The 24502-nt window shown below is 42.9% G+C and overlaps 1 protein-coding gene across 2 annotated transcripts in view; it reads left to right on the forward strand.

The window, feature by feature from the left end:
* Rcan2 (regulator of calcineurin 2) overlaps window positions 1–24502 on the forward strand; it is a 158067-nt gene that overhangs the window by 22565 nt on the left and 111000 nt on the right. For both annotated transcript variants that reach the window (XM_070023600.1, XM_070023599.1), the window contains exon 2: window positions 2976–3202. In XM_070023600.1, the coding sequence (XP_069879701.1) occupies window positions 2978–3202 (225 nt within the window). In that variant the 5' untranslated portion in view covers window positions 2976–2977. The remainder of the gene's footprint in view (window positions 1–2975; window positions 3203–24502) is intronic.

Raw genomic sequence — 24502 nt, forward strand, 5'->3', positions numbered from 1 at the left:
ATTCACCTGCCTTCTCTCACTTTGTAGAGTGAGGGCAGAAAGACACTTTTCTTTCTGTGTCAAGATAAACTGATAAACTGAGTCACTAAGTCCAGACTATGAGGTTAATTACAATTCTTTTGTTCAAAGCTCCAACTTCTAAAGTATTTTCTTTCTTTCTTTTGCCAAAAAATTCACTCTTTAAACCTTTATTGAAAGTAATGAGCTTAAAATAAGGTCTGGTGAAGATAATCATATTGCTACAGCTTAAAACAGAACTTTAAAGCTACTTGAATAGAATAAGCTAAGTCCTAAAGCCAGGCTTGATATTTGCTCTATTCAATTAATTTGTACAGCAATGGACTTTAATTTTTTTGGAAAAAGAATTGTTGAAACAGAATCTCTTCAACAATACTTGGGGGACATGTTTGATTCATTTAAAACATAGATAACATAGAATTAAGGATAACAGAATTTACAAAAAAATCTATATTTCATGCTATGGGATGATTTTGACTTCATTATCAAATTGTCCTCCTATAATGTATTGATAAAAATGGGATTGGGAGAGATAAGAATGAAGATAAGAAGAATGGTGAAAGGATTATATTGATAATAATCCATTGGTGAAAATAATGCTGTTTTGATGCTCTTAATTATGTTTAGTACTAAAATAATATTCCACAAAGACTAAATGTTTTTACACAAGAGTTATTAAATATTTTACACAAGAATTTTTGAAGCAATAGTAGAAATTAATATGAAAATGAAAAAATTACATTGAGGCAGTCTAATGGTTGAAATCCCTTCATACTTGTGATAAAACACACACATATATTTTAGGTTATTTATAAAATGAAATATATCATTTTTATTTAATGTAAATATTATGTTGACTTTAATAGAGACATTGCATCAACTGGGGATTTTATTTTCTTTCCTCCTTTCTTTCTTATTCTTAAGTAGTTGGACAAAAACATTTCAATTAGCATGTCACCTGCACATGTTTCAATTGAATATGTTAGCTGGAGTTTTTAAATTTTGAGAATGCCAGAATGTAATAATGTAATAAAAATTATTACATTTTATGTACAGTAACATTATTATTATTATTTACCACAGTGAAAGTGACTTCATCTTAAGATTTCTTACCTCAAATAATATAATTTTTATCTCTTATCTCAAGCAATTTTATATGTAATATGTTATTGCTATAAAAAAGCAACTTAATTGCCTTTGGGGATTTTCTAGGAAACTTTTTTAAAGATAATTTTATCGCCATGCTACGTGAGAATTCAGGAGAGACCCAAGCAGAAACCCTAGTCTGCAAAATTTGTAACTAATAGCTAAACATCATGGAGACAGAAGTGATGTTCCGTGGTACTGGTCTTTGTGTCCTTACTGTTACTGTGTCTTAAGGAAAATGAAGTTCACTGGAGGTGACTCAATCTCCAGGTCAAGAATTGTCTGTCAGTCAGTGTAAGACTGTAACACTGACTGATAGACAACAGGGTTTTCACCCTGTTTGACCTCTAACCATTGAACATTGAACAGAAGAGTACTTTAGACATGAATATAGATACAAGAAAACAGATGCATCTTTGAAATGTGAGGAGACTGATCAGATCCACTAATTATGAACCAAGGTTAAAAGGGGGGAAATCTGTGTAGTTAGTAAATGATGGATGTGAGGAGTCAGGGAATAACCAGGGCCTTGACCACAGTGAGATGAAATTAACACTAGAAGGCTTCCTCAGGGCTGTGTTTGGGGGGCAGGGAGAGGGAGACAGGGATCTGTATCCTGGGATTTAGCCAAGGTAGGGCTGACAAGTGGATCTGATTCTCAAGTACTTGTAGTAATGATCAAGAAGAGAAAATGTGTGTGTGCACATACATGCATGTACACATACATGCACATGAGTACACACATGTTTGTGTTTTCTTACTGTGGATAAACTATTAGCTGTTAGAGGTAACATGGTGAAAATTCATTTGGGGACCAGTTTTGATTCATTTAAAACTTTATGATAATATAGACAGGACTTAGAATCAAATCAGTATTGACCAAATCTATTTTGTGCTATGGGATGATTATGACTTCATCGTCAAAAAGTTTTTCTGAAAATAATACTGATGTGTTGCTTTTAGCAATTGCTTTTACCACTAAAATATTGTTCTAAATAAGGACAATCATTTAAGGTAAAGTGGACCATAGTTTCTTAAATTCGGATTCTGTATTTATTTATTTATTTGCCAATATCAAGGTTTGAACTCAGGGTCTCACAATTGTTTAGCTGACTTGCTCAGTTGTTGCTTACCACTTGAGCTATGCTTCCAGCTAGCCTTTCGCTGGTTATCTTTGGAGATAGTGCTTCTTGGACGTCTATGTTGAAGCTGTTTTCAAATGTTGATCTTGCAAGTCTAAGCCTCTGGGTAGCAAGGATTACAGGCCTGAGTGACTGGCACCCAACTCGTTTGACTAATAGGAGACACCTTTGGTTCCATATTGTAATCCTACCCCTGCCATTTTGTCATTAACTGACTGTAAAAGATATTGCTGTCTTTGTTCCTTTGTTTTCAGACCCATAAAATAGAAATGGCATTGAGACGGATCTGGTGGATAATAGTGGAGAATACATAGGTGTGTTAAGGCATGCAAAGATTTTAGGACACTCTAGTTCACAATATGAGAGAGCTTTAATATTAGGGGTGGTGGTCATCCCCCAGCTGTCATCTGTGTTGTGGGTTTTGCTTGACATGGTTCTGGTTTTGACCACAGTTCTCACTGGCTGTATTCTTATTTAGCAACAGAGTAACACGGGGAACTCAGATCAAACTAAGATCAAGGGAATAATGTGAACAACCTGTATCTTCAGCCTCTCCTATTCATATTCACCCGCCTAGCCCCAGACAGTCTAGAACTGTGACTTGAAAGCTGAATTTTAAGAAATCTGTTCTATCCTCTCATCTATCTGTCTTATCCTTTGTGTTCTCAGGAATGAGGGGAGAATCATTCTTCATCGGAATGAGGAGCCCAGGGCAGCAGGGGTACACCCCTGAAGATGGAGGCCTTCTCTTACTCTGCTGCATAGACAGAGACTGGGCTGTCACGCGGTGCTTTGCAGAAGAGGCCTTTCAAGCAATCACTGACTTCAACGATCTGCCCAATGCGTTATTTGCGTGCAACGTCCACCAATCTGTGTTTGAAGGAGAAGAAAGCAAGGTAAGAAGACTTGTCTGCTCCCAAAATATGGGGAGAAATGACAACCTAAGGGAGAGAAGGGGCATGATCTCGGCGTGCTGGCCTTGTTCATTTGAGATGGCTGAAGTGTTTGGGAATGTTCATTTGGCACTGTGTGGAGCACAGGTTAGCAAAATAAGAAAAATCTGTTCCATCACAAGCAAGCTTTGGTGTTCTGCCTCAAAGGTTGCAGCCAGGCTAGTGCTCTTTGGCTTGTAGGTCCACAAATGGTCCTAAGGAATGTGCCTTGGGCCAAGGAGCCCTTGGTTAAAACTTGTAGAAGTTCCCTTTCCCCCATTTTGCCCAAAACACAACTTGGCTTGCTCTAAATCACACAAGCGTTTGAGCTCTTCCCCCTAATTCAGTTTGATGATTGTTCTAAAAAAAATTGTTCATGGAGTTGTGACCCAGTCCCCTGCGGTTTCTGGAGAAAGCACGTTGGCTTGAGATAACCTGAACTGCTCACAGACAGTGTGGCAGGTGGCATCTGTGAGTGGTGGGAATTCACACCGTGGTGGCTCCTGGGTTTGACTTGAGTGGGGAATGAGATTGTCTATGCGTAAGCATTTTAGACATTTTCATTTTAAGAAACACACTTGATTCAGTAGTAAATGTTCTTGGCAACCACCATAAAAATTCTATGTTTTTCATCTTTTAAAAAGTGATTCAGAGATTTCTGGCCTTCTAAGTTTCATATGTGAATGATCCAACCTTTGTGCATGTGGATTCCTCATAAATATCTAATATTATGTCATTTAAAACATGAAAGGTATTTTATGTCATTTAAAATATGGAAGGTATTTTTTTTTTTTTTTGTCAGTCGTGGGGCTTGAACTCTGGGCCTGGGCGCTGTGCCTACGCTCTTCAGCTCAAGGTGAGAGCTCTACCACTTGAGCCACAGCTCCACGTCTGGTTTTTAGTGGTTTATTGGAGATAAGACTCTCACGGACTTTCCTGCCCAGGCTGGCTTTGAACCACTATCCTCAGATCTCAGCCTCCTGAGTAGCTAGGATTACAGGCCTGAGCCATCGGCGGGCTGTGAAAGGTATATTTTAGGGGAAAAGGAACTTTTGTTTTGTTAAACTAAAGTAGGTGGCTCTGTCTAAGATGTAAACATAGGGTTTAGGATTGTTGTTTTTATAAACTTTAGCTGATGGCTAGTTGGCTTAAATTGGGCACCCTTTGTTGACTAATCACAATTTAGGTGGATCTTACTGATTTTGTAAACACACCTCACTGCCACAGAACATAACAACCCAGAAGATTTGATATTATTTTGAGCCATTTAAACATGTTTATGACAATATTATTTTTGGAGTTGAACAATTCAAATATTGGGCTAAAAGTAATCTGAAATGCGATAAATTGTCTTGGAATAGAAACTTTAGGGCTGTGACCACCAGTGTATTTAAAATAAGAAAATCACACATGGCAGGAAGGAAGGACATCAGAATTTAGTTCTAGGATCATAAACAGATTATCATTTCCAGAGGAAATGCTGTCAAACCAGGGCCCAAGTTTTCTCCTCATCACCTTCCTTATTTCTCACAATTAGAGGATTTCTCCTGGCAATTGACTGAGATTATTTTTTGCATTCTATTTTTTTAAATTAATACCGTGAGTAGTAAGTTCTTCTACCTTCTGAATCAACAAGACTTAGGACTTTGCTCTGCGTGCTTCTCAAGATTGGTGGACCAATTAAACCAGAATTGAGGACATAGAAGAGTAGGTTTTTGATCTTCTAATCAGTGACTGGATCATGGATTGTCAGATATTTTCAGCTAGGTTGTATACAAAGTTGAGAAATTGCAGCTTTGAGAGGTTGTATTTGGTCTTATGAACTAGCTGACAGATTGAGGCATGGTAAACAGGATGTAATCCAATAGAATGAGTCTCAAAGAATTTAGATAACTACTTTTATTGCCAGGAAGCTAACCTTAGTTACTAGCCAAGAACCATATATTAAAATGGATGGAATGGGATGCAAAGTCTTTTTCCCTCGATCCAGTCTTCTAGCTTCCCTTTACGGAGAGTTTGTAGGATATTAAATAACCTGATAATGATTCATCTTTGGCTAAATGATAGCTAAAGTGTTAAGGATCAGAAGGTAACAGGATACCAGATGGGTTGGTAGAGCAAGGGTGCTATGATCCTTGGGACTCTAAGGAAAAAGTCTTTGTGGATCTTGGTAACATTTCATTTGCACAGCTACATACTTTTCTTTATGATTGATGGCATCTCAGTCTTCCCTGTGCTTGAGGAATCATTTGGATAGGATCTCTCTCCCAAAGGTCCGTGTGTGAAACACTTGCTCTTCAGAGTAGTGCTATTGAGACCTTGTGGAATGGTGAAAACGTGGGGCCCTTTTGATGGGTTTTTGGATCATTGAAGCCGTGTTCGTGAAGAGGGTGATAGGGTGCTAGGTTCTTTTTCTTCCCTTTGTACGTCTGCCATGCTGTGCTGCCGATCCAACCAACAGGGATGAACTTGCAAAACTCTAAGCCCAATAACCCTTTTCTCTTTATAAGTTGGTTATCACAGGCATTTGCTATACAGTAACAAGCTAACTAATACAGGCTTCTTCAGGTTTTTTCCCCCTATCTTAATAAATATACTGGTAGGTCATTCTCTGAGAATATGCTATTCCCAGGATAGAGATTTCATGAATCTGAGTGACAGGAACCAAAGATGTTTATCTTTGCATAAGTGGGACATTTGAGGCACTATGTTAAGTTGAGGAGGAATTTTGTTTTAGCAGGGGAGAAAGAAGCAAAAACCATCTCCTAAACTCGTTATATTTTCCTGTGGACGAATAGTAACAGTGATCATTGCTTTTAGGTTTGGCCTTGGGATGATATATTCCGCAGCCCAGAATGTTATGGTGTAGGGGAGTGAGGCTTAGCCCTTGCCTCTGGGGTTCATGGGGGGTGGGGAGGGACAGTAGGTGATGGCGTGTGTGCATAGTTTGGGCAGAGGTCTTTCTGTTACGGCATAACTTCTTTTTGAATCCTTGTATCTGGAGAATGGTGGATTCGAGTTCGGCCTGTCTTTGTAATTATTTTAATCTTCTTAGTTGGGTAAGAACAGAAGCGCTTGCTGTCTCTCATGCCTAAATCTCACAGCAATCTCTTCCCCATTTTTCCCACATGCCCAAGCCTCACTTTTCCTTTCCCTTTCTGGGTTTTCCAGAGATTTGGGGCACTCCTAGGTAACACCATAGAATGTGGTCTCCTGATTATGTCCCTTGCGGTTGAGCAATGTGATAAATACTCTGTATACTTGCTTGTGCCACCCTTGGAGGGTCTCCGTTCTGAAGTCTCAGGTGCATTTTCTGGATAGCTTTGTGAGGGCCGTGGATTCACCCCCATTTTTAGCTAGGCCACATTCAGGGGTCAGATATGTTGATTTGCTGCTCTTGTAAGGAGTGTGCACATACTTCATGGGGCTCACGGTGGTCTAGACAGCTGGGATTTGCTCACAGAACACAAGGGAGCATTAGGGCTGGGTGACGTTGGCGTCTCAAACCAAGAAAGGCAGATTGCTGTTTGCCAGCCACAGCTTGAAGTATAAATATTTAGAACTGGGATCTTCATAGCAGCCATCACTTAAAAGTCACTAAGGTTCATTTCTCTTCCAAGTTTCCCCTCCTGTACATGCCCAGGAGTTGCCTTTCTTGACCCCAGGGGACTGCAGAAAGTCTTGAGTCAGGTAAAGCTGAAAGAGGGCTCCTGTGAGCTGCCCTGCATCTGTGTGGAACATGGATAGAGAAGGGTCTGCTTAACAGGCTGTTGGTAACCCTCTGGTCTCTAAAGAGAACAGAGAAATGACCACTATGAAATGTTTGCCCACCTGCAGGTGTGCAGGTGTGTCTGGAGACAACTGAAAAATGATTTCATCCTGGCCTTCAAAACCTAGAAATCCATTTAGTTTAATAACGATAGCAATACCGGCACCAGAAGTGTCCAACATCAGCCTAGAGTGTAGAGTGGGGTGCCGGGTGCTTCTCCGAGGGCTGTGGAAATGCAGAGCCCTGCTATTGCCATGACAATGTGAGGACGGTGCTGCGGTCTCTCTGCCTCTTTGCTTTCTGATGCCTGGAAGGAGCAGATAGCCCGGACCTCACAGGCTACTTCTGTCCAGAGTGGAAGCCACATGCAATGCTTCAAGCCAACCATTTCATAGCTGGTGTTGGACCCTCACAAATGTTCTTTTCATTCTGTTTGGGAAACTGTGTTGCTTCATCCTGCCCAGGTGGATTGGGTGCCAGATTGGGGGCAGAGTTCTAGCCAACCTCTGACAAACATAACATAAAAAGAACAAACAAACATTACACACACACACACACACACACACACACACACACACTGTGATGTAGGCCAAGGGATTTGAGGGAGTCACCTTGTTTGCTGCAATAAAAGCCAGCATCCTCCTTTTTCAGTTGGGACATGTAGGCACAGACAATCTTCTATGGTCTTAGCTTAGATGTGACTTGAGGGGTGATTGACACAAGCCTTCCAGGCTCAGAGTCTATGGTCTTAAACACCAAGCAAAATAGCCTCTCAACATTGCAAATACTTCTTAAAAACAGGTGTCAGACTGTGGATTCAGTGGTAAATAAGGTAGGCACAAGATCACCAGATTTCTACCCAGAGACATCAGTTCAAGAGAAGCCATCCAGTCCAGTCAGGGAATAAATAAGGAAGCTCCGCCATGTTTTGTCAGAGAAAGGCTGAGGGGAAGGGGGCAGACGCATGGAGAGGGGAACAGTGGGGGAGAGCAGCCATTCTACTCAATATGCATGTGTAAAACTGGAACCTGGTATCTCAAGGGTATGGTCGGGGTTGAGAAAGATGAGACAATGACAGAAGACATAGCATTGGTCAGGATGCATTGTACCTATAAACTGATTTGTTGGATTAAAACCCCTTTGTACAGTGACTTTAAAGATAATATTAATAAAATAAAAAAATACCAGGCACCAAAATGTCTCACTCTGGTAAACCTAGGTACTTAGGAGGCTGAGATCTGAGGATTGGGGTTCAAAACCAGCCTGGGCAGGAAAGTCTGTGAGACTCCAATTAACCACCAAGCAGTTGGAAGTAGTTGTGGTTCAAATGATAGAGTTCTAGCCTTGAGCAAAATAAGACCGAGGCCCTGAATTCAAGCCCCAGGTCTGGTACTAAAGAAAGATAATAAAAATACAGTAATTACAAAGAATAGATCATGAGTAAAAAGAATAGATCATGAGTAAGGATCCCAAATGATGCCTAATCCACAGAATAGATGATATACTTTATGCTATGTTCATTGACACACATCAGTTGTTTTCTTTTTTAAGTTGGGAGCATTGTGTGTCCATCATGAATAAGTGTATTTTACTATAATAGACATGAGATTACCTACTTTTCATCATTTGACGTGTTACATGGGTGGGGGGTCAGTTACCGAGATTCTGATATTCACAGTCACATGTTTCCTTCGACCTGGCCACCGCCTGTGTGTTAGTTCTTTGGTTTGGAGGAAGCAGCAGTCTAATCTAAGATGGCAGGTGTTAGAAGGGTGTGCCGAAGCGTCTCCAAATGGAAAACCTCTCCATGTGCAGCACCCCTACCTCTCGATCTCGGGAAAGCACAGCCATCCGTCCCCTCTGCACAGCCGCAGACCCACAGCCCCTACCTGAAGTTCTGAAATCCGGGTGTCTTTCTGCAACATTCATGCATTTGCCCTAACCAAAAGTCTGAGCAGAACCAATGGGAAATGCCTTGCCGTGTCCAGAGTCACTGGCATTTGTAAAGCAATACCTCTGGTTAATTAGAAGAGGCTACTCCAGGACTTCCGGGGGAGGAGGGGTGATTTATTACACAACAGGAGGTACTCTATTAAATTTCTACATCCCCTCCTTGGAAACCCTTACATATCCCAGGCCCCAAGGGTTTCAGGTGGTGGGTTATGAATCTGTAACTTACAAAGATGAACGCACATGCCATGCTTAAAAAAAGATGAGCTCATCATTGAGAGAACTGAAATGTATTCTTCCCATGGTAAGACATGTTGGTCTGATCCCATGGTAAGATATGCTGGTCTGATCCCATGGTAAAATATGCTGGTCTGATTTTTCAGTGTTTTAGACATTTTGTGTTTCACAGACAGGTAACTATTATATTTATTATTGTATACAATACATTTTAAAATATGAATCAATTCTCTTTTTTTTAAGAGAAAACAGGGTGTAGTCCAAAATTGCAAGTGTTATTAGGTCTCCTAAAGTGTTTCCAGAGCAAAAAGTCTGATTGTGAAATTGGCTAAATCAAGCTAATTAAGACATGCATTACCTCATGTGCTTTTTTTGTGGGGCGAGACATTTAAAAATAAGACTCCTTCATGATTCTCACAAATGTTAACTATAGACACTGTGTGGTACAATAGCGCTCCTACTTATTTCTCATTTTTAACTGAAAATCCAACCAACATCTGTCTACACTTCCCTCCTAGCTCTCAGTAGCTACCATTCTCCTCCCTTCTATGAGTTCAACATCTTCAGATTCCACAGGTCAAAAGAAATCATGTGCAATTGCCTCTCTGTGCCTGGTTTATTCCACTTAACAAGATAATCATCCCTATTATTTATAAAGACTGAATAGTGTTCCACTGGGTATGCATACTCTGTATATCATATTTCATTTATCCATTCGTTAGCCACACCTTGGCTATTATGAATGAGAGTAAAGGTAACTCTTTGGCATCACACCTGACCCTTAGTAGGTAAGTCGTATTAAACTGAAGACAAAAGATAGCTGCATGTGTGTGTGTGTGTGTGTGTGTGTGTGTGTGTGTGTGTGTGTGTGTGTGTGTGTGTGTGTGTGTGTAGTGATATGGAAAGAGCAGAGAACAGAAGGCCTCATGGCTCTGCAGTCTGTGTTATTATTATGGCTCATCCTGGTCTCCCTGTGTTTGTGTTCCACTGTGGAAGAAATATGCTAGGTGTCTGCGGTACAGATCTTCAAGTTAAAGGAAGCAAGGGAGAAGGAACTCAAGTGATTCAACAGTAACACTGAAGCTGAACATAAAGGCATTGAATCAAAGTTGGTCTTGTAGTAAAGACAGAACATGTATGTGAATAAAGCTGTCTTATATGTCATCTTATATTTATGTAAACGGGAGAGGAAGCAAACTAATGAGAGAAAAATCTAAAGTATTTCTAGGAAAACTTACTTCCATAACTACCCTCAGGGGGAAAAAGTCAGAGGAAGGAAACAGGAAGAAAGGAAAGACACAAGGAGGGAAGGAGGAGAAGCAGAGGAGAAAGGAAGAGAGGAAGGAAGGGAGGGAGGGAAGGAAAGCATGCAAGAAAGGAAGGAAAGAAGGAAGGAAGGAAACAAGCAAGGAAGGAAGGGAAAGGAAAGGAAAGGAAAGGAAAGGAAAGGAAAGGAAAGGAAAGGAAAGGAAAGGAAAGGAAAGGAAAGGAAAGGAAAGGAAAGGAAAGGAAAGGAAAGGAAAGGAAAGGAAAGGAAAGGAAAGGAAAGGAAAGGAAAGCAGGGATCGAAAGGAAGGAAGGAAGCAGGCTGGCACCTGTGCTTTAGAAGGCCTTAGAAACACGCAATAGCAATGGGAAGAAGCTGGTTGAAAGTTGCACACTACTAAAGGAGCTAATTTGCCATGTCTTAAGTTATCACTGGATCTAGATTGGAAAACTAACAATGACCAGAGCTATAGAAACTAGAAAGTGGGATATGACGCTGGGCCATTCGTGTGAAGTCTCCAAGTCATTGACAGTTAAATTGGACACCAACCTTGAGAGGTTCGCTCTGTTCTATTGTTTTCAGTCTGTATAGGTGAGAGTGGCATTGATTTCTAGCAGGTGGTTATTCTGAGAATGTTTAAATTGTGACACACACTCGGCGTGTCGCGGTGCTCAGTGTAAAGCCCTGTTTTCTTTCTGCCTCTGGAGGAGGACCGGGAACAGAGTGAGTCACTACTAAGTACTCGGGCACCTGCCCAGTGAGAGGCTCAGTGTGGGGCGGATCTGAAAGCTGCCACAGAACAGTCCCTGGAACCGTCCATCGCCTTCCATGAAGACATATTTAGTATCTTGCTTCTCCACAGTACTGAGTGACCCCTGTGCCTGCCAAACCACAGTATCCCATAATATCCCACTTCCTACCTGGAAATAATCGAGGCAGTGGAAAGAATGCAAGCTGATGCACACTGAGTGGAGAGCATTTGATTTCCATGCCAAAGAGGAAGTTAGCATCTGTCTGTCTGTCTGTCTGTCTATCTCTGTGCAGGTACTAGGGCTTTCAGTAAGGGCTCTTCCTTAGCTTTCTCTCTCAAGGATAGTGCTCTATCACTAGAGCCACAACCCACATCTGGCTTTTTACTGAACAATCACTGATAAGAGCCTCTCAGATTTGTTTCCCGAGGCTGGCTTCACACCTTGATCCTTGGATCTCAGCCTCCTGTGTATCTATGATTATAGGCAGGAGTCCCCAGCCCAAACACAAGATTTCCATCAGAGTTTTGAAAGACAGACTCATTGATCATGGTTAATGTTTTTATCAGACATGTTGAAATAAATGTCAGACCTCTTGCTTGATTTGCATCCTACACTTCCCCCAAATTTATATAGTTACTATTTAGTATGATGTATTATTTGTGGAATGATCTAGTCTTCTATTCCAGTGGGGAGAGCTGAAGGACAGAGGAAAAATCCTCCCTCTTGCATGTCACAGGATGCTCACCAGATGCAGAAACACTCAGACCCAAATTCTGCCTCTGCTGCGTACTGCCTGTGTGGTCATGGCCAACCACCACCCACGAGTCCTCTCTCCTCCTACAGGAAAGGGTGTGTGTGTGTGTGTTTAAAATGGCAAGGTGGTAGAGTGCTTGCCTTGCATGCATGAAGCCCTGGATTCGATTCCTCAGCACCACTGTGGTTCAAGTGGTACAATGCTAGCTTTGAGCTGAAGAGCTGAGGGACAGTGCCCAGGCCCAGAGTTCAGACCCCACAACCAACCAACCAACCAACCAACCAACAAATAAATAAATGCATTTTCTGCATACATGCAGTGTGATTAAATGAGGTACAAGTATGGAGAGAGAGCCCAGTGCGTGACCTTCCTACATGTTGGACCCCTTCTCATTCTCCATCATTCCCCTCTCCACCAATAACATCTGTGACTCAGTTTCTCCTTCGAAGAGGGAGGACATATGAGGAAGGGCAGGTGCTTCTCTGGACCCAGAGCCAGCTGGCCCCCATGCTGTGGAGCCGGAGGGAACACTCTCCAGCCACCTGCAGAAGTGAACCACAGCTGTGTCTTGGTAGCAGAGCCGGCTTCTTAGAGGAGTTTTCTCTCAGGCCACTGCTTGCGTCTGTGTGAGGACACACTTGTCCACTCATCTCCCCGTAAGGCTCATGCGACACTTTTCCTTTAGAATTAGTGCTGCGAAATCTTTGTGGACTCTAGGGAGTTGTACTTTTTCAGTTGCAAGGATTCTGTGATTTAACATGCTTCTCTTTTCTGTAATTTAGCATCCTTCTCTTTTTTGCTGGCTTCCAGCAAGCACAAATGAGATACTAACAACCAATCATATCAACACTGTTTATTCTTACTAGCTCTGAAACTTTATGTCTCTAATAATCACTTAATTCTATGTATCTCCATTGTGAAATTCAGCCCATCAAACTTCATTTGTATGAATACTTCAACAGTCATTTTCTAGCCAGAAGCTGGATAGGGATCAATTAGGAGGTATTTGCAGACGTTTTAAATTCTACATTGAATAGGAAAAAAATATCACCTAAATATGTTGGTTATATAATACGTTTAGAATAATGGACTCATAAATGTTTTTGCTATTACTTGTTTAGAAGAAAGAAAAACTAAACATCCTCAGTGCCAGGTACTAGTAGCTCATGCCTTTAATCCTAGCTACTTAGGAGGCTGAGATCTGAGGATTGTGATTCAAAGCCAGCCCTGGCAGAAAAATCCACAAGACTCTGATCTCTAATTAACCACCAAAAAGCTAGAGGTGGAGCTGTGGCTCAAGTGGTAGAGTACCAGCTTTGTATAAAAAGCTAAGGGAAGCTGGGCACCGGTGGCTCATGCCTATAATCCTAGCTACTCAGGAGGCTGAAATCTAAGGATCGTGGTTCAAAGCCAGCCTGGGCAGGAAAGTCCGTGAGACTCTTATCTCCAATAAATCACTAGAAAACCAGAAGTGGCACTGTGTGGCTCAAGTGGTACAGCACTCGCCTTGAGCTGAAAAGCGCAGGGACAGTGTCCAAGCCCAGAGTTCAAGCCCCAGGACTGACCAAAGAAAAAAGCTAAGGGATAGCACCTAGGCCCTGAGTTCAAGCTCTAGTATTAGCTCCACAAATACTTGAAGGAAGAAATTGTAACTTCCCATTGAAGTAAGTAAGAGCATCTTTTACAAACATATGCTGTCTAGGTCAACAGCCTTTCAGGAAAGCATCTAAGAAGATAGGTAGCTGTACCTTAAATATGACTGAGTCTGGTAATTGATCTAATACTTGAGGACATGAAGACATACAAGCTATTTAAGGATGTATTTTTAATTTGGTCTTACATTCAGCCTGATTTTGAACTCTAGAGGCCCCAATCTGATTATCACACGGAAAATACCTGCAGTTCCAGTGCTAAGACTTCTCTTCATGTAGATAATTTCTCCCTCTGGCACGATGCTGCAAAACTTACCACAGAAGTTCACTTAAAAAATTCACAGTATGATCAGGTTCCAGAGGTTTAAGGACAGATGAGGGGATGGGAGTTGAACTCCACACCAGCCACTTTTGAATATTTGAAGAAATAAGCCTTCAAGGGTCTGCAAGTTGGCACTGATAACCAGCATCATTCGGTCTGATTTTCCCAGTCAGCCTTGGTGTGGATGTGGGAGCAGGGCATTGGGGTGAGAAGGAGACAAGAGAAGGAGACGAGAAGGGACTCAGGGCCTGCCTGTTGCTCGGCTTGCTCTTAACACGAGGAGTCTCAGCATCAGTAGGGGGCGTCTTTCGTGACCAGCATCTCCAACTTTCCCAGGTTTCAGTAACAGTGGTCCCAACCAAGGCACTCCTGGCATCCCGAGGGCTGGCATGACAAAGAGCGCTTTCTTTGCAGGATCTTGAGTGTTGCAAAGCCCTGGATTCAAATATATGAAGACACACAGATGAGTTAAGAGTTACCATTACCATTTGATGCCTTGGGGTAGGTAACCTGTGTGTAGGCACTATAATAAGAAATAGCTTCAAAATGATAGGAATGACTTTTCTTTTGCAGTTTGGGAACTGACTTGGGAATTCCCAAAATGCACAATCAAAGCATTGCTGCACAAGCGCACCTCTTTAAGAGAGCTGGTCCCACAGCATCCCATCAGCGGCAGAGTTATATTCTGCCCTGGACAGGCAGGCTTGATTCTTACACCCGCTTCTTTGTTTCTGGCTGGATGGGGCAATGCTGAAGAACAAATAGAGTAGGCTGTGTGATCTGGGGAACATTCTGTCGCCAGACATCTCCTGTAATGATCTAGAGTCTTGGCACTTGAGGCTAGTTGCTAATTGAGTCTTCTTTTGCATCAAAATATCCCAAGGAGATGTTATATTCTAAAACATGTACTAAGCTATCCAGAAATAAACAATGTAGGAACCCAGGGGAGGCCAGTGACTTGTAAATGCACTAGCAAAGGGAAAGAACACTGCAGCAACCAATCGTTCAATCACCAACCCACCAGTCCAGCCATCAGTTGTTTTCTTAATCATTGAAAATCTACCATGTCCAGAAGATTGCTTTGGGCACTGGGAAGACAAGGAGATTCAATGACTTCTGAACCGTGTTGCTGACTGGGGTCTGACACATGTGAAGTGGGAGAGAGCAGAGGAGGGAGTGTATTAGGAAGGCTCAGGGAGTTGGCCCCTAAGGAGAGAGAAGAGAGGCTCTTTCCTCATGGCGGCCAGGAAGTCCCTCCTCTCCTCTTGTTTCTCCTTGACATGAATGCACATGCTAAGCCATCTCTCCCTGAATTTGACAGCCCTCTTGTCCGTCGTGACTTTGGCCAGCTCCGTGGTTTTGTGGCTCAGGCAGAATGAACTTGCTTGACAAGATGCCGGTGGCCACGACCGTATCCTGGCTGGTTCTCTTTGTGGCCCTCTTTGGCTTGAGCTGTGGTGCAGTATGGAGCCAGGCCTGCTGCGTTTTTCACTGGCTGCAGTGGTGGGTGCACTGGGTTGTATTTTAAACAAGAGTAACTCCCATCTTGCAGTCTCTGAATGGACTCCATGTGTGGCAGGAAATGTGCCGGCTCCGGTGACTGGAGGGCAGGATTCTTTAGGCTTTCCTCTTGAGCAGCCAACACTGGAGTCCTGTTTGGGGACTTGATGAGTGCAGGTGTCTCCTGACTTCGACCAGGTCTTCTTCTTCTTCTTGAACGAATCAACCAAGCTACAGGGATGGGCAGTGCACGGGTGGTAGATTTTTATATGCAACCCCCGTGTCCTAGTTTTCTCCTCTGGCAGGTGAGATTTTTGCTCTCCTCTTCAGAAAGAAGGTGAGCCGTGAGCTTGGCTTATTTTAAAACACTGTGACCTGTGAGGAGAGAGGGTGTTCTTTGACAATATGACATCATGGAAGCCTCTAGGTGTTGAGTCATCATTATTTTTAGGCAGCTCCATGGTTTTTTTCTTTTTTTTTCTTTTTTTTTTTTTTTGGTTCTAAGAATAGTGCCTGTGTCTGGACTCCACAGAAAGTCACCTCGGTGAGGAGCCTGTCACCACGCAGCGGTAATGGAATGGCATCTCACGTTCCAGGGCTCGGCGCACTTCATAGAATTTCACCTCCAAACATTCTGCCTTTTTAGGCTTGCCGGAGTTCGCCAGACCCCATGGCTTTGTGGGGAGCAGCCATGTAAAGTCGGTCAGTCCTTGGTTAAATGTCCTGATTGCTGAAAACGACAAGAGCATCTCTACAAACAAGGAAGCAAAAAAAAAATATTCCTTCCCTCCTAAAGGGTTCTTCTTGGCTGTATTTGCTGCCCATTTGGTCTGTGGGAACCTCGTGCGTTTGCTCAAGGTGTAACCTTATCAAGACGCATTTGCAAGCTGTGTGTCTTAGGAATTCAGCGACTGAGTGCCTCACCTTAGGCCCCAGGATTGAGGGTGAGGCCCCAGGAACACATGCCACTTCAACAACAAACAGCCAGAACAAAATGCTGTTGTGGCCCGTTGAACAAAATAAGCATATAGATAGATTGTAAGCCGTATTGGAACTTGATGGCAGGGTGATGGAAAGGATCAAACAAGCCCAGAAATGGAACATTCTAGGTCAAGGCAGAGTCCGAGGTTCCCATCACTATTCAAAGCCAATTTACAGTTTCTCACAGATCATGTCTGGAATGATTGCTCATTAACTTCCTGCATTAAAAAAGTTTTCTGTGTAAGCTGGGTGCTGGTGGCTCACGCCTGGAACCCTAGCTACTCAGGAGGCTGAGAGCTGAGGATCATGGTTTGAAGCCAGCTGGGCCAGGAAAGTCCATGAGACTCTTATCTCTAATAAACCATCAGAAAACTGGAAATGGTGCTGTGGCTCAAAGTGGTAGAGTGCTGTCCTTGAGCTAACGAGCTCAGGGACGGTGCCCAGGCCCTGAGTTCAAGCTCCAAGACTAAATAAAAAAAGACAAGTTGTCCATCTTTCATCCCTTTCATCTCTGCCTCTGCAGAAAGCTTTGCTTTGCCATATACCACATGAATAGCTAAAAGAAGACTGGATGGAGTCACTTGGCAATTCCACTTTTATTTTTATTTGAAACCTGATGTGTATTAGACTTCCGGTAGAGTTGGAATGAATTTCTTAGAAATTTTCAAAAAGAAAAGCCAGTCTTGGCCTTTCTGTTTTGCTTTCCATATTGTTTGTCTTTTTATCAGTTCCCAGGAGAAAGTTGAATTGGCTGACCAAGCCTTCTTTAGGAGTAATTAAAATCATTTCATATTTTAATTTTGAGAAACAAAAAGTCCACTGAATACAAGATACTTTTCTCTGCTGGTTTTCATTCTTGTTAGCGGTGATTTTTAGGTTCTGGTGATTTTGATTGGCAATTTAAGTAAGTCCAATTACTTTAGAAGAGATTGGCATTTACATTAGAAAGAGAAGGTAAATGAGAATTGAGCCCTTTAAAATGTGAAGATAGTTTTGTTTTTATATTCTTCAAATACTTTAGGGTTTTATATGGAAGATTCTTTGCTTATTCCAAGAAGATTTTTTTTTTTATATTGTGGGATGTAGCATGGAGTAGCTGAATGTGAATTTCTGTAGAAGAGAAACATTATTGTAAAGAGGATTTGACTATGTAGGAATGACATTAAAACCCTTACTGTTTCATATGACTAAGGAAGTGATTTTAAGAAATAACTCTTAAGCAATTCCTATATAATTGGCATAGGCAGAAGTATGGCTAATATCATACATGTTAGCCTTTTAAAATCTCACTTAAAGAGGTCAGCATTTGTGTGATACTAATTACTTCTTGGCAGGAAGGGTAAGGATTTCTATTCTGATCTGTATAGAAATGTCATCATTAATAAATAATGCATCGCAACAATGTAGCTAATTGTCAGAGACTTTGTTGCCAGGAATAGAAATAAGACAGGAGTAGAGCCTCTCTCAGTGTGAGTTGGTTCAGACTTTCTCCTCTTTGGATTATTGACATTTTAGATGGATAACTCCCATGGGGCTTCCTTGTATAATCTAGGAGGTTCAGTGCTATTCTTGCCTTCTAGCTACTAGATGTCAGTGGGCAACCCTGTTTCTAAAACTGATAGCCCACGATGTCCAGTAAAGATGGACTCTTGGGAGACAAATTAACCCCGGTTAAGAATCACTGGCCTCCTTGATAGCTCTGAACCACAACTTAGAAGGCATTTTTCAATGCTTATGCTAAGTCCTCATCCTGCTACATAAGAATTTCAGGGTGAGTCTCTAGAAGCAGCGTAAAAATAATTAATTTTCAAGCGAGTTCTTTATATTTCCTTCTGAGCTCTTTCCTCCATTTCCAATGACGAGGCTATAATCCTCAAATCCTCTCTTTGTAAGCTGCTTTGAGAGACCTCTGATTAGTGTCCTGAGTTTCCCATAAGGCCGCTGTGTGTATCACAGCCCAACCCCAGCCTGGTGGCTCTCCAGGACCACAGGAGGCCTGTTCTGGAGCTGACTTCACTCACAGCTCTTTTCTCCCACCACCTGCTGCCATTACTCCCCCACAGGTAGGACATTTGGGCTAAGTCACGTTTTATCCAGAGAGGGTTTGTTCACAAAATAACCACTGGAGAAAGCACCCATCTGGTTAGGCTCAGCACTTTGATAACTGGGTGATATGGTACAGGAAGGGCCACCCTTTGTCATGCCATACTATGATGATGCCAGGGGCGAGAATCAGATCACCACCAACCTTCTCATGGGTCAGTGGGAGGAAAGTACTGCAGATTGATGTTATCTGAGCTCCGCTATGCAAACTGGTGGATGACATCTGGGCTCCTCCATGCAAAATGTGGATTACTTTTTCCCCCTTTTTATTCCTTTCTCAATTTTTAATAACACTTAGACTCTCCAGTTACTAGCCTCCCTTGGTACTCTTACATTTCATATTTTATATGCTTGGTACGAATGCGCTGGAAATTTCTGGTTACAAATCCCTTTGAAGAATGCACTTTTTTCCCTCAGTAAGAGTAAATACAAGTGAAATCTCACCAATTAGGCCATAGGGGCATAATCCAACCCCCATGATTTTGAAAACAAACTAGGAGGAATAGGATGACTTGATTAAACTATAAATACGAGTACATGTCCATCTAACTATTCTTCTTATCTCCCTCTTACTACACACCTGGACTGTAGCACTCATGTGTAGAGCCAGAGCTGGACTACTGAGAAGAGCGGATGCAATTCTTATAGAATAATGAGTGGATAGAGAATTAGGTGGTAATATGGGCTTTATTTTTTTAATTGTATTTTACTTTTGCTGGCCTTGGGGCTTGAACTCTGGGCCTAGGCTCTCTAGCGCTCTACCACTTGAGCCACAGCTCCACTTCTGGTTTTCTGGTGGTTCATTGGAGATAAGAGTCTCACAAGACTTTCCTGCCTTGGCTGGCTTCGAACTGTGACCCTCAGATCTCAGTTTTCTCAGGAGCTAGGATGACAGGTGTGAGCCACTGATGCCAGGCTGTGGTAAGGATTTTTAAAATTGTTATTATTTATTTCTCTTTAAAAGTTTTGGCAAATCTTTAAGTAATTTTTTTGGATAATACTCAGGGCCATGTGCCTCCAGGCAGGTGCTCCTACCATGTGAGCCATGCCCCCATTCCTTTTGATTGAATTATTATCCAATAGGGTCTCACTGCTCTTGTGTAACCAAGCCTGGACTTCAATCCAGTCCTCCTCTCTGTGTCCCATACGTAGCTGGGGTGACAGGCACTTGCCACCATGCTCAACATTTTTTGCTGAGATAGTCTCACTGTTTTGTCCTACGAAGAGGATTCCTCAGCCTTGCTCTCAACCATCCTGCAACAGGAGGGACTGTCACTGCCACTGTTCTATTTAGAGAAGTGGACTTAGTCCTTCAAGGTCATGTAACTAAAAAGAGTTTGCCAAAGGACACACCCAGGTTTCCTGACTCAAACCCGATGCTCTCCTGGTTGCACATCTGCCAGAGTTACAATCCCGTCTCTCCCAGGTACTATGACCTTGAGCAAGCTCTCTGACCTTCAGTGTTTGCTTCTCCCTTTGGGAATCCCTGAGGCTGAGGATGGAGATTATTTGTACAAACCACATAGCACATAGACCACCTGCTGTGGTCAATGACAGATGCCTCCTCCTGCTCCCCACAGCTTTATTTATTTTTCTCTTCCTTTCCTGTGTGCTGGGAGAAATTTCTGGTTATCATCCCCAGCTTTAAGGCTCCTTCATTTTCCTTTCTGTTTTCGCATAATCATCTGATTATTTAGCTCTGGCCTTGGAAGACAGTGGTCAGCCGTCCCTCCATCTCCCTTTTCCTCTCCCCCAACACACACACACACACATACACACACACACACACACACACACACACACAGATTCATGACAAATGGTAGCAAAATGGCTTACCTTCAGGAAAAAGAAATGCATGATGATGAAAACAATTGCAGTTGCAGAGAACAATGGGTTGCCTTTAGAAGTGATTCTATTCCAAGGACCCAAAATGAAACTTAGGGGGCATCCTGCAAGCATAGTGAGATGCACCTGTGAAATCACTTTATCTGGAACACAGATTAAAGCGCACTAACTAATAAGATTCTCCTGGGATGAGAATGGAGCCCTCCTGTGGGAAGAAGTAGTGAGTTTCTACCTTTACTTCTGCCTCTGAGGGCGAAAGCTAAGGGTGTCTGTGATTGATGTGTAACACACGCAAAGAGAGATGGTTCATCTCCTAAGGACATCTGTGTCCTAGGAGTTGGAGAATTTAAGTTCAAATATATGCTTGTTTGTTTTTTGAAGGCTGACAGACACATAAGTGACCATTAAGGAACTAAATCATTCATATTTGATGTAATTTCCAACCATGATTTAACTTGGCTCAGCTTCTGATTGCAGCAAATAAGCACGAAAACATCAGCAGAACTAAAAAATAAATACATTTTTTTTGTTGGTTGTTTTATGTTGGTTATGAGGCTTGAACTCAGGGCCTGGGTACTATCTCTGAGCAAGGCTATCACTCTTCCATTTGAGCCACAGCTCCACTTCCAGTTTTTGAGTGGTTAATTGGAGAGAAGAGCCTCACACAGAGACTTTTCTGCCTGAGTGGCTTTGAACCACAATCCTCAGATCTCAGCCTCCTGAGTAGTAGGATTACAGGTGTGAGCCACCTTGACATTTCACCCAACAGCCCCAGGAGTTGCCAGGCCTTCGCCAGGCATTTGTAAAGCCTGCCACTCTACTAGACATTTGCTATGTTCCTGTACATTCTCCTGTAATCCTAGGGGAGGGGAGTTTTCTAGGAGACATTTGTGTACCAACGCCTTTGCTCTGAGGACTAATGACATATACTTTGATGCATTTTGTGTCTTCATTTTTTAAAAAATTTTCACTATGGTAAATATATATTGGTGTAATTCCTACTAAAACAAAAACAAAAACCAAAAATCTCTTTCAGTGTCTTTGGTAACTTTTTGTTTGTTTGTTTGCTAATCCTGGGACTTCAACTCAGGGCCTGGGTGCTGTCCCAAGCCTCTTTGTGCTCAAAGCTAGCACTCTGCCTTTTGAGTCACAGCACAGCTTCCATCTTTTTCTGAGTAGTTTATTGGAGATAAGAGTCTCACAGACTTTCTTAACCCAGGTTAGCTTCGAACCGCAATCTCAGCATCCTGATTCAGTAGGATTACAGGTGTGAGCCACCAGTGCCTAGATAGTATCTTCCATGGTTTTTAAGAGCATAATGAGTCCTTGACCAGAAATCAACAGCTGGCTTCTGACAGAGGCCCATGCTTCTGATGTGAGCCTATGGTCGATTCAGAGTCACTGAGAAGGCTTAGAGCTGTCATTTTCTTAGATGCCTCCTAACTGTGTGTGGACTTGGAAGTTGGTATCCCTGGCTAGCGCAGAAGCTCCATGAGATGAGGCTTTGGGGCAGATCTCTTCACCCCGTGTTCCCCGTTGTCACAGCAGAGGTCTGCTCAAGACCGGGACGTGTTTACTGAATACACTGACTTAGATGGAAGGCATTGAAGTAACACCCACCGTTGATGATGTATGCATGAGGCCAGTGGTATAAGTTATCCCCCATCTTCCCACAGCTGTGTGAGGATGAGGCCCTCTTGTTACCTCTGTTCTGTTCAGAGAAGTGGAGTCATTTTCCCCATCTCACACAGCTGGACTTGGCAGCAGCAGGAGTCTGTAGTGGCTGCTGGCCTGGTGGTCCTGACCGGCTGTCTACCTGAGCAACTCTATGATCATAGCTCCTGGCTATGGTCAGACAAGTTGGGCTACATGGAAGATAGGACACATATGAGGTCCATGAATCAGGAAGGAAACAATGAACTCCAAGCAAAGGTAGTGGGTAAGATTGCCTGTCACCGGGGTCAGAGAAGAGGCCCTGGAGAGTGGATTTCTAAACCTGTCACTTTCTGGCTGTTTTGTGCCCTTTGCTGGAGAGGTAGAACCTTATGTTGATTAAGAAAGGAACACAGATACTGGGCGCTGGTAGCTCACTCCTGTAATCCCAGCACTCAGAAAGCTGATCTGAGGATCATGGTATGAAGCCAGCCCGGGGAAGGAAAGTCCGTGAGGCTCTTATCTACAGTTAACCACCACAAAACCAGAAGTGCCACTGTGGCTCCAAGTGGTAGCCTTGAGTGAAAAAGCTCAGAGACAGCTCCCAGACCCTAGTTCAAGCCCCACCACTGACAAAAATAAAGAAGTGTAGCGTGGTTTGAGTTCTGGTCCTTCTATATGCTTGCTGGCTAGCCATTAGTGGATTGTTCAAGCAAAATGAGTGGAGAAATAGTAGTTTTGAGTCACTTGCAGGATTGTTTATGAAATGAAATAAACAGATGTTATAAGAATAGTCCTTAAGATAATACCTTGCGCTTCTAGGTCTGTGCAAGTGTGAACAATGTTTTTGTTGTTGTTGTTGGTTGTGGGGCCTGAACTCTGGGCTTGGGCACTGTCCCTCAGCTCTTCTGCTCAAGGTGAGCACTCTACCACTTGAACCACAGCATCACTTCTGGCTTTTTCTGCTTATTTGGTGCTGAGGAATGGAACCCAGAGCCTCATGCATGCAAGGCAAGCACTCTACCACTGAGCCACCTTCCCAGCCCTGCTTTTGTTTTTTTTTTTCCCCTGCTTTTGTTTTTTAAATTGGTGATTATCAGGAGATCATAAAAACTGCTTGTGAGTTAAAGGACGACCTCAGGTTTCGGCAGAGAGAGGCAGGGCTCTTGGGCTGGCAATGTGGAGTAGAAGCAGACGGGGATGTGCACTTGGGTGAGTGCTCTGACTTCTGTGCTTTGCTTCCTCTTCTGTAAAATAAAGAAGAGAGAACGGGTTCCAGCTTGTTGGGTTATGTGAAATGGTGAGCTCAGGCATACAAGCCACTCAGAAAAGGCCCTAGTATTCCTGACACTCAACATAGTGTATGCTACTAATCAATTCAAGCTTCGGTGACTGCAGAATCGTTGTCAGAAAGCAATCGAAGAGTGGCAAAAAAACAAGTGTAGCTAATAGGATTTTAACTGGAGTAATTCCATCATGGTAAAAATTTAAAAAACATGAAAGAACAGGTACACATGGATTTAAAAGTGTGTAAGGAAGAGAAACCTTGTGCATGGGCTCCAGAGAGAGGAGCTGGCCGCCCCCAGCAGAGAGGAGGCCGGCCGCCCCCAGCAGCCCATGTCTCCTGGCACCAAGGAAGGGAGAGAGGGTGGGGCTGATAGCTGTGGCTCTCAGCTTGTTTCTGAGGAGTCTGGCCTCATCTCTCTTCCTTTCCTTCCTGCCTCTTCCTTCCCTCGCTAACCCACTTCATTGAAAAGTTTCCTGCTCAGAGACAGATCTCACAGTCAGGAGACCACAGCTTTAGTGTCAGACTGGTCAACTGGCAAGCAGCCATAATGACCTTAGACAAAGCTGCTTGACAATCTTTGGACTCCAGTCTTGTCATTGGGAAATGAAGGAGGCCCCAATAAGTCATTTAAAAAGTGTTTTCCTGCCAGGCACTGGTGGCTCACACTTGCAATCCTAGCTACTCAGGAGGCTGAGCTCTGAGGATCATGGTTCAAAGCCAGCCCGGGCAGGAAAGTCTCATCTCCAATAAACTCTTCAGAAAAAGCCAAAAATGGGGCTATGGGTCAAATGGTAGAGGTCAAGCCCCAGGACTGGCAATAAATAAATAAGTAAATATTTTCCTGTTCAGATTCTGGGAATTCACTTACGCTATTCAGAAATCTTAGGACATGAGGAATCCAGATGGCATCGCAGTCATGATTAGAGTCGCTCCTTCGGCAGGGCTGGCATCATCCCCTGGAACATCTGCCGGAGCGTGGGAAGACAACTGCAAGTCTATGGTCTCAGCAGCCTCAGTGGCTGGACAGCTGGAGGTAACCGTGTCGCTCTGAATTCCTACGCACTTCCCCGGGAGCTGTTTGCTTGACACCGGCATCACTGGCTGACAAAGATGCCCTTGACATCTCCATTTACCCTCTTGACGCCGGTGCTAACTGTTCTTGTTATTCATCATGTTTTAAAATTAGCTCCT

This window comes from Dipodomys merriami, unplaced genomic scaffold, assembly GCF_024711535.1.
Source record: "Dipodomys merriami isolate MVZ:Mamm:240054 unplaced genomic scaffold, mDipMer1.0.p SCAF_16, whole genome shotgun sequence".
NCBI lineage: Eukaryota > Metazoa > Chordata > Mammalia > Rodentia > Heteromyidae > Dipodomys > Dipodomys merriami.